Raw genomic sequence first — 10,495 nt, 5'->3', positions numbered from 1 at the left:
CCCATTTTTGCTTGCATTGGCCAATGCACAAGTGTTTTTCCAATATCTTGCTGAAAATTGAAAACTTTTTTATGAATACCATTCATCTCACAAACACATACAGGTGAGAAATACCAGTTTTTAATGAAATACAAAATAGTATACATACCTTCCAATGCATGGCAGGGAAAATTCAAGCTTCACCTACCTGCCCACCAAAATCACATTCTCTAATATTTGGGGGTAAAGATTGTTTTTTATTTACGTTTTGGACAAAGCAAGGAACATTTTCAACTCCTGTCAGGTTTTTATTGCTGACCTTGCTGGGGGATTCTCCTTCTTGGTTTGTGTTGGTAACCATCATCATTGTGATCGAAAGTGATGGGAAATCCAAAATTTTGCAGGATGTAAGGTGACATCTTTTCAATGGAGACATTTGATCTGGTGACAATTTGTCAGAAGTCATTTCTCCTTTACTTTGGAGGGATTTATGTTGTGACAGAAGGGAAATCTACCCAATGGGACACAAAAGCATAAATTGGTTCCAACCAGGGGTGGAGTGACCATTTGGAAACTCGGGCACTGCCCGAGGGCCCGGGGTCAGTAGGGGGCCCCATGAGATGCCCCTGGTACCGTTTTCATAGGCTTTTTTGAGTTTGGGCAAGGACACAGGGGCCCCAGGATCCCCTATTGCCCGGGGGCCCCATGAGTTGTCAGTCCGCCCCTGGTTCCAACCATTACAAACTCTATTCAAAACAAAAAAAGTTGTGGCTGTAAACAATGTCACAATTTTCTGTCCCTCTGACTTCACAAGTTCTACACATTTGGTAGCACAAATTCGAATATATCTAGCAAAAAAACAAACAAACATAGTATAGAATAATTTCCATACTTGATGATGTGAAAACCATCCAATCATTTTAAAAATGTCAGTAGTTCTACAGAACTATGTACAAAGTAAATTAGCTTAAAATACTGCATATGATTTCCGTTACCCACTAAACCCTGAAAGTTTTTCTCAATCCAACTGAATATTTCTTTTAAGTCTGGCTTAGTTGCATCTTGAAACTAAAGTTAGTTAACCCTCAACAGCTTTCCAATTCCATGCTGCAGCTGTTTGTTCTCTTTTCTATGCTATTTTGTGTTTTGATATCTCAGCTGCTTCTCAACTAGGAAAGCATCTAAACACAAAAAGTGTTCTGTCAAGTTTTACATGGAATTAACTGTTCAAGGGTGACTTCCAATTGTTTTCAGAAAACATCTGAAAGCTAGAGAAATCTACAGTTGATTGGAATAACTGCTTAAAATAGGACTAAACCCTCCTGTCTTTTACAGCCAAGGAAGCAGCCATTTTAAGCTGGCCATAGATGGTTAAAATTTTAGACGGTTCAGCAGGGATCCGCTACGTTTTTATCCATTTATGGGCATGCTGATTGTACCCAAGTCGATCCATTGATTGACTTGGGTACCACCAGCATGTCGGATTTCTAGCATATAATTAATGCCTGCCAGGAGAACACAATAACTCCACAGGAGGGATTCCCCCATAAACACTGAGTCATTGTTGAGGTCTTAGCCTGTGTTTAATCTGCAGTTTGGATAGTGCAGCACCTCTAGTCAGTCATGACTTATGTCATTTGGCTTGACATTTTGGTTGAGAACACAAGAAACTCTGACAGTTATCATTCACTGCATGCCTTGAATGTAACTGGGAAACAGTTAAATCCATGGGTTTAGTTCCACTTTAACTTTCTAGGCATGTCTAGAACTGTTGGGGAGAAGGGACAAACTTCCCAGCTCCACATTTTAGAGATTCTGGTTAGATGAAACTGGCATTTAAATGTGAACTCCGTGCACATATTCAAACCTACATATCCTCACTGTATCTGGAGTGGTGTGTTTAAATGCAATGTGTGTAATGCAAAGTAATCAACCTGCCTTATGTTGCTCCTACAATCTGTAACCCTGGTCCTTCTCTGGGAACAAGTCTCAGATGCTATCTCCATAGCAGTTAGACCAGTCACTCTTCTGCCTCTTTGGTAGTCTGCATATTTACCGCAGTAACAATGGGAAAGGACATTCTCAGCTTTGCTTGAATGCAGCTTTCCAACACTTAATACTGCCTCTTGGTGCATGTTTCTTGAGTGAGGTTTAAATTTATAATGTCGCCTCTGTGCCTACTAGGAAGTGTAGTTCACTGGCAGCTTGCAGACACCAAGGGGTCACTCTGCAAGACCAATTTTAGGCCTCCACATTCAACTGCTGGCCAAGTAAAAATTTGTATCTAATGACAACTAGATATAATTGAGCAGTGTCCATGTCTACATGACAGTGGAGGTCCTAGCACCCATCTGACTAGCATCAAGTAAAAATGGACCTCTAAATCCAAGAGGCTTCTTATGTAGCTACACAATCTGCACAAATTCTATGTCTCCTGGAGTTGTAGTACCAACAGCATTACACTTGACTAAGCAGGCATCATTTACAGATCAAATGTCACAAAAGAGCATGGAAGTACAAAATAAAGTATCTAAAAAGGTCACATAAAAATTATTAAAAATAAAAAAAGAGTTGTGGTTATTATTATTGTGGCAAGTGTGATGGATATTAAATTAAGAAGCCACTACCCAGTAGGCCTATTGTTTTAGGATGCTAGATGATTAAGGGTCCACTACTCCTCATTAGGAGCATCACCATCTGCTGTTGAGTATCAGATTGCAGCCCACATGAACATTAAAGCCAAACTGTTTCAGTTTTAGGTAGCAAAGGGAATTGGCTGGAACCTCAATCAGGTTACATGGGTTGTTTTGTGTCCCTCACTGGGGGAATTTTCTGTCCTTTTCTGACAGCCATCAAATAGGCAGAAAGTAAGTGTAATCTCACCAATGGGGACAAACATTGGGTTGTAATAAGTGCAGTTTACGCTATATAGAAAGTGATGGGAAATCAAATATTTTGTGTGATGGGACATATTTTTAATGGAGAGATGCATTCTGTGCCAATTGTCAGAGGACATTTCCCTTTTACTTTGGAGGGATTTATGTTATGACAGGAAGTAAATGGAGATCTACCCAATGGGACAAAAAAACATGAACTAGTTCCAACCATTCCATACTCTATGTAAAACAAAAAAAGTTGTAGCTTTAAACTTTAAACAAAATGTTACAATTTTCTGTAGATTTCCATCTGATTTCACAAGTTCTATACATTTGGAAGCACATATTCGAATACATCCAGCAAAATAAAAAAAACACAGTTTGTGTCAGGCTTTATAGGCTGTTTGTGTCCCTCACTGGAGAGATTTTCTTTTCATTTCTGACAGCTGTCAAACAGGCAGAATGTGAAGGGTAATCTCTCCAATGGGGACAAAGACAGCAAAAACTGTCTGGTGGAGGTTTGAACCCTTCCCTATGCTATCCAAATCTAAAGTAAAAGTATTGGCTAGAGTTGGGTTTTAATAAGTGCATGCATGTCTACGCTATGTGGATGAACTTCAGTTGATCAAGTAAACAAGGGATTATTTAAATTGAAAAACAGCTACTGGAGGCAGAGACTTCTACAGGGGAGAGCTACAATTACTCAAAAAGTGTGGAGATGCTGCCAACTTCATAACTAATTATCTTCAGTGAAAATCTGCCATATCCATTTACACTTGTAGTGCACAGTACCAGAAAGAACCCAGAAAGCAGTTCTGTTTATATCTAAATAGTAACGTATTCAACATAAAACATCACCATCGAAAAACTTACATTAGAAACTTTTTATCAAACATTATTTTCATAAACATATAAATTTAGTTACATCATTTCATCTTTTTAAAAAATCCTATTAAGTGACAATATACATGCACCTCCTAATATCAAAAGCTGAGTTTGCTGAGTTTCGAGGTATGAGAAGTATATTCATACTTCTGAAAGTATCAAGGACTTTAAGTTTATTTTTCCTTTAGAAAAATAAGGAGCAAAAAATTTAGTCCTTTGGAAAAAAAATTAGGTTTACTGTACTAAAAAAATAGCACATTTTGTAACTTTTTTTTGTCTTTTATCATTAAATGGCAGTAAGCAGATTTCAGATGGACACGGCGTGCAATGATTCAATAGAAATAGCTCCTTCCAAATATACATATATTCTGCAGTGGCTTAAATATTTTACCTGGGATATTATTCACATGTGCAAAATTAAAAGACATTTCAGCTGTACGATGTTCATATTCGCGGAAGAAAATGCGTGACGGTCATTGCGGGTGAAATTTTCGTTCCTCTTTTAATTTTCCCATGCTTGCTTAATCCAAGGTAAGCACCTTTGTATTGCTGAGATTCATAGGCATTATAATTGTTTGATAGCAGAATTTCCTTAAACTTGCACTCATCCTGAAACGTTGCCTAAAACAGAAAGAAAAGGGTGCTAAGTATACAATATATCACTGAAACATCCCTGGAGTTAAGGAATTTTATATTTCTGTGCAGATTATTGCTTGTTAGATGACAGAAATTTTTGACCTATTGCACCACAAAATGTGTGTTATTTTTCTGCTTGTGATTCTATGTAGATTTTTGTCCAAAAGATGGAGTTACATTGAAAGAAGATAAATAAAATTTGTAAAATTTGTTTTGTGACAGCTACAGGTACAAATGGGTAACCGATGAGATTCCAGTTTCTTTGCAGAGGTAAAGCCAAGTATTCGGCAAAATGCCAGTGAAATAAAACGGCTTCATTCCTTTTTTGTCTTGCTCACCCTTAAGATTTATTGTGAAGATGTACAAGCATGAAAAGATAAAAAGACATCAAAGAAGAAATGTGATGCGTTTCACACAAAGTGCTTAACTATAATCATCATTGATTGACAAGCACAACATATCAACCTGCTTTTTCATTTCCTCTTGTTTGAGGCCCTTGGTTTCAATAAAAAGCAAACTCTTTATGCAGGCAGCTTTAAAAATTTTTTAATAAATATACTGTATATATTTGTATGAACATTTGAGCAGCCATATTGTAAAATTGCATCGCAATAGCACCTTGTGATGTCATTAAGGTATCTAACAGAGATAAAACGACATGTGGGTCAGTTTTTTTTTTACTGCACAGCCGCATAACGTATCTCTGAACCATGTTCATCTCTGTGTCATTTTGCAAATGGCTAACTTGGCAAGTCTTTCTTCCACTTTAAATAAGCCGTTTAGCATCTTTACTAAGTGCACAGAGAGTATGGGAACAAGATGTACTTAGCAGAAGAACATGCATGATCCTGTGGTCACCACTACTGAAAAGATTAGTAAGATGTGTTCTTATTTATACACTGAGCTACAAAAGGAAAGGCTTTCTAGGCATACAACTACTGTCTAGTCTCACTGTTCCCACTGTAAAAACTTAAAAGAATAGATACTTGCATTCAAGCAATATGTAATGTTGCTATTACACCAGCCATGGGCAACCTATGGAACTCTTTTCATGGGTGGAATTTCCCAGTGTGCTTTGTTAGCTTCTGGAGACAGGAATTTAGCAACAGGGATAGCAAAGATAGCATCAGTCACTGGGCTCACTTATGAATTTGTTATAATGCGTACGGTATTTGTGTGTACATTACATGCTATTAATAAAGTTGTTGTAAGGCCTTGTTTTCTATTATAGGGCTTAAAATACTTAGCTATGCCCAGGACTAGGCAATCTGGGACTTGTGGTTCATCACAGCTGAAGGCCTATAGGTTGTCTAATTTATAAAGTACATACACACCCCCTCACCTTGTAAAACAACCCTTTCAATTTAAAATAGAAATGTAAAGCAAAGAGTTTGTGTATATATATATAGATATATATAGATATACAGTGCCTTGAAAAAGTATTCATACCCCTTGAAATTTTCTAAATTTTGTCATGTTACAGTCAAAAACGTAAATGTATTTTATTGGGATTTTATGTGATAGACCAACACAAAGTGGCACATAATTGTAAAGTGGAAGGAAAATGATAAATGATTTTCAATATTTCTTGCAAATAATTATCTGTAAAGTGTGGCGTGCATTTTTGTTTTTAGCCTCCTTTATTCTGATACCCCTAACTAAAATCTAGTGGAACCAATTGCCTTCAAAAGTCACCTAATTAGTAAATAGAGTCCACCTGTTTGTAATTTAATCTCAGTATAAATACAGATGTTCTGTGAAGCCCTCAGAGGTTTGTTAGAGAACATTAGTGAACAAACAGCATCATGAAGGCCAAGGAACATACCACATAGGTTGGAGATAAAGTTGTGGAGAAGTTTAAAGCAGGGTTAGGTTATCAAAAAATATCCCAAGCTTTGAACATCTCAGAGAGCACTGTTCTGAAAATGGAAAGAGTATGGCACAACTGCAAACCTACCAAGACATGGCCGTCCACCTAAACTGACAGGTCGGGCAAGGTTAGTGTTACTCAGAGAAGCAGCCAAGAGGCACATGGTAACTCTGGAGGAGCTGCAGAGATCCACAGCTCATGTGGGAGAATCTATCCACAGGACAACTATTAGTCGTGCACTTTACAAATCTGGCCTTTCTGGAAGAGTTGCAAGATCAAAGCCATTGCTGAAAGAAAGCCATGAGAAGTTCTGTTTGCAGTTTGCGAGAAACCATGTGGGGGACACAGCCAACATGTGGAAGAATGTGCTCTGGTCAGATGAGACCAAAATTTAACTTTGTGGCCTAAAAGCAAAATGCTATATGTGGTGGAAAACTAACATTGCACATCACCCTGAACACACCATCCCCACCTTGAAACATGGTGGTGGCAGCATCATGTTGTGGGGATGCTTTTCTTCAGCAGGAACAGGGAAGCTAGTCAGAGTTGATGAGAAAATGGATGGAGCTAAATACAGCGCAATCTTAGAAGAAAACCTGTTAGAGTCTGCAAAAGACTTGATACTGGGGCGGAGGTCCACTTGCCAGCAAGACAAAAACCCCAAACATACAGCCAGAGCTACAATGGAATGGTTTAGATCAAAGCATATTCTTGTGTTTGAAGGGCCCAGTCAAAGTCCAGACCTAAATCCAATCGAGAATCTGTGGCAAGACTTGAAAATTGCTGTTCACAGACGCTCTCCATCTAACCCGACAGAGCTTGAGCTATTTTGCAAAGAGGAATATTCAAAAATTTCACTCTCTAGATGTGCAAAGCTGATAGAGAAATACCCAAAAAAAAGACTTGCAGCTGTAATGGCAGCGAAAGATGGTTTTACAAAGTAGTATTGGCTCAGGGGGGCTGAATACAAATGCATGCCACACTTTTCCTTGTTAAATTTTTTTATTAGTTTTGTTAGAAAACAAACGTTAGGACAGACAAACAGGAGAAGCAGGCCATTTTGATGCCATACGTGTAGAAAACATACAACATGTATAAATGTTAATGCAAAACAAGGACCTAAAGAGATCATTAACGGTCCAGAATGCAACTGGACCATATGTTCGGTACAAAAAAGGTAGATTGGACATTTAAAAATATAACTGACATAGAAAACCAAGTAGCATCACTAAGGTAGACTATGGCTGTGGGTGCGACGAGATGAATAAGGCAAGGATCATTCAAGTGTTCCAAGCCATAGTCCAACTAGAGCTAACTAGAAAATACGGCCTAGGGAGAACAGATAAATAAGAAGAGAGTGTAGAAGAAAGGAAAGAGCAGGGTAGCAGAGGTGCCCAGCGGAGCCAACTATCTAGTCTCAGACAAAACAAGATATATGAGAAAAGGAGATATAGGAAAGAAGAGGAAGAGAGGAGAAAAGATAGTCCCTGAGGGTGGCGCAATCAAAGATCAGATATGTGCATAAAGTGCAGTGCTAAAAAATTATATTGCATCAAAATAGGTTATAAAACAATAAGTGTATACACATTAGTGCAAAACAAATACAAACATATAACATATAAGCCGGAGAAATGACAAATAAATATAGTCCATCCAGTGTGAAAACTGTGCATCAATGATACTGCAAGACACAACAGCAAAGTGTCCAATTCCACACAGTGTTTTAGGATCTGTGAACACTCCGCCACCACTATGTACTCACCAGAATGCTACCGGTATAGTAGCAGTAATCAACGGTCAATCAAATTCACTATTTGGAGTCCTTAGCCCAAAAGACTTCCTAGAGAAGAAGCTCAACACACGGAGCCCAGAAAATGATTCATAGTGTAGTATTTATTAAAAGGCAAAACATTAAAACATTCCATGTGGAAGAAATGTAAGCATGTATACAATCACATACCAAAATGGCCACCGTTCCAGAACGTGGACACGGCGGCGTGACGTCAGCACGTAGGCTCCAACCAACGCGTTCGTGTACATGCATGTCCTCAGGGGTACTCCCATTGCCGACGTCAGAAGCAGACACCATTTAAATAGCCTGCAAGGCGCGCATACAATTATTGGGCACCATTTTCTCGTGGTCCATAACATTGGACATTGACAGTTTACATACAAATTAAACCGCAATGAATGCGCCATCTTCCCAAGGTCCAAATCATTAGACATACACTGCTTACATTGAAACTGAACAGCAGTGAAAGGAAAGGTGCAAAAGGAAATAAAAGTCAATCTTTAAAGGCCGTAGATGCATCGGAACAAATAAATCAAATAACTGTAAACTACTCAAGCATTAATATGTGGGAATCAATGAGGATATACAGTTGTGTCCAAAATTATTCAACCCCCACTGAAATTGAGTGTTTTGGCCAGTTTGACATTGCTTTTGATCATTCAGTCATCTTGCTTACATTTACATTAAAGAGGCACTTGTAGGTCAGACAAATATAACATAACAGTTATAATGAAATAACCACAAATGTCTTTTCTGTGCTCACAGCATTATCAGTTTTATTCAACCCCCAAGTGACATTCAATCTTAGTACTTAGTACAGCATCCTTTTACAGTTATAACAGCTTTTAAACGTGAAGCATAGCTTGACACAAGTGTCTTGCAGCGATCTACGGGTATCTTCGCCCATTCTTCATGGGCAAAGGCCTCCAGTTCAGTCACATTCTTAGGCTTGCGCACTGCAACTGCTTTCTTTAAGTCCCACCAGAGGTTCTCAATCGGATTTAAGTCTGGTGACTGCGATGGCCACTCCAAAATGTTCCAGCCTTTCCTCTGCAACCATGCTCTAGTGGACTTGGAGGTATGCTTGGGATCATTGTCCTGTTGAAAGGTCCAACGTCTCCCAAGCCTCAGGTGTGTGACGGACTGCATCACGTTTCCATCCAATATCTCCTGGTACTGAAGAGAATTCATGGTACCTTGCACACGCTGAAGCTTCCCTGTACCTGCAGAAGCAAAACAGCCCCAAAGCATGATTGACCCTCCACCATGCTTCACAGTAGGCAAGGTGTTCTTTTCATCATAGGCCTTGTTCTTCCTCCTCCAAACATAGCGTTGATCCATGGGCCCAAACAGTTCTAATTTTGTTTCATCAGTCCACAGAACACTATCCCACAACTTTTGTGGTTTGTCCACATGGCTTTTGGCATACTGCAGTCGACTCTTCTTATTCTTTGGAGACAGCAAGGGGGTACGCCTGGGAGTTCTGGCACGGAGGCCTTCATTACGCAGTGTGCGTCTTATTGTCTGGGCTGAAACTTCTGTACCCACATCTGACAAATCTTTTCTCAGTTCCTCAGCAGTCACACGGGGACTTCTCTCCACTCTACGCTTCAGGTAGCGCACAGCAGTCGAAGTCAGCATCTTCTTTCTGCCACGACCAGGTAGCGTTTCAACAGTGCCCTTTGCCTTGAATTTGCGAATGATGCTTCCTAAGGTGTCTCTTGGTATGTTTAACATCTTTGCAATCTTCTTATAGCCATTGCCCTTCCTGTGAAGAGAAATCACCTCTTCTCTTGTCTTCCTGGACCATTCTCTTGCCTTCACCATGTTTGTAACCACACCAGTAAATGTCTAGAAGGAGCTGAGTATCACAGTCATTTTAAAGCTGCCTAATTGGTGCTTATTATGCTTGATTGCTGCTCGGTGACATCCACAGGTGTTTTCAATACCTGATGGAAAGCACCTGTATGAACCTCTGTTCTTCAGAGTGGTAGTCTTTAAGGGGTTGAATAATTGTGGCAATGAAGAAACCACATAAGAACCATTTACTACTGTATTACATAAACAATTGATGTCATTTTAGTTGCATTTGGGTAGTTACAACGTCCTTGTAGGATTTGATTCTGAATACAATTCCAAATGTACACTATAGTCCCTAAACCCCTTTACAGCATTGGGGGTTGAATAATTTTGGACACAACTGTAATTATGGAACACTTGAGTGATAACGGATGGCATTTTCTTGAGGTCCAGAAAATAAAACAATACAACATAATGATGATGTAAACATTAATGATAATGTGTACAAACATCAATGAATATCTAAGTAATAATTAAAATATCCATGTAGTTACATGGAAGTAAATATCAAATTAAAAAGCAGGCCATTTAAATTTATGAAATTTACATGCACTAGTACCATCAATAAGGTATATAAATTTCATAAGCATTCTATAC

At 38.9% G+C, this 10,495-nt stretch overlaps 1 protein-coding gene across 2 annotated transcripts in view; it reads right to left on the bottom strand.

The window, feature by feature from the left end:
* Positions 1-215: 215 nt before the first annotated feature.
* The window catches only part of FGF6 (fibroblast growth factor 6), a 28,602-nt gene continuing 18,322 nt past the window's right edge, over positions 216-10,495 (bottom strand). Inside the window, exons 3-4 of one of the 2 annotated variants that reach the window (XR_016313043.1) lie at positions 4,132-4,361; positions 216-827 (exon numbers count right to left, since the gene is read on the bottom strand). Coding sequence is in view for 1 of the 2 variants with exons in the window: in XM_089679481.1 (XP_089535607.1) it covers positions 4,185-4,361 (177 nt within the window). In the remaining variant the exon portion in view is untranslated. Of the gene's footprint in view, positions 828-3,724; positions 4,362-10,495 lie in introns of those variants that run through there. The other variant, XM_089679481.1, reaches the window with a different exon arrangement.

The sequence above is a fragment of the Staurois parvus genome, unplaced genomic scaffold (assembly GCF_062004578.1).
Source record: "Staurois parvus isolate SC_StPar_1 unplaced genomic scaffold, SC_StPar_1.0 ptg000225l, whole genome shotgun sequence".
NCBI lineage: Eukaryota > Metazoa > Chordata > Amphibia > Anura > Ranidae > Staurois > Staurois parvus.
Note: the sequence above shows the minus strand (reverse complement) of the source record. Positions and strands in the feature narration are given on the sequence as shown.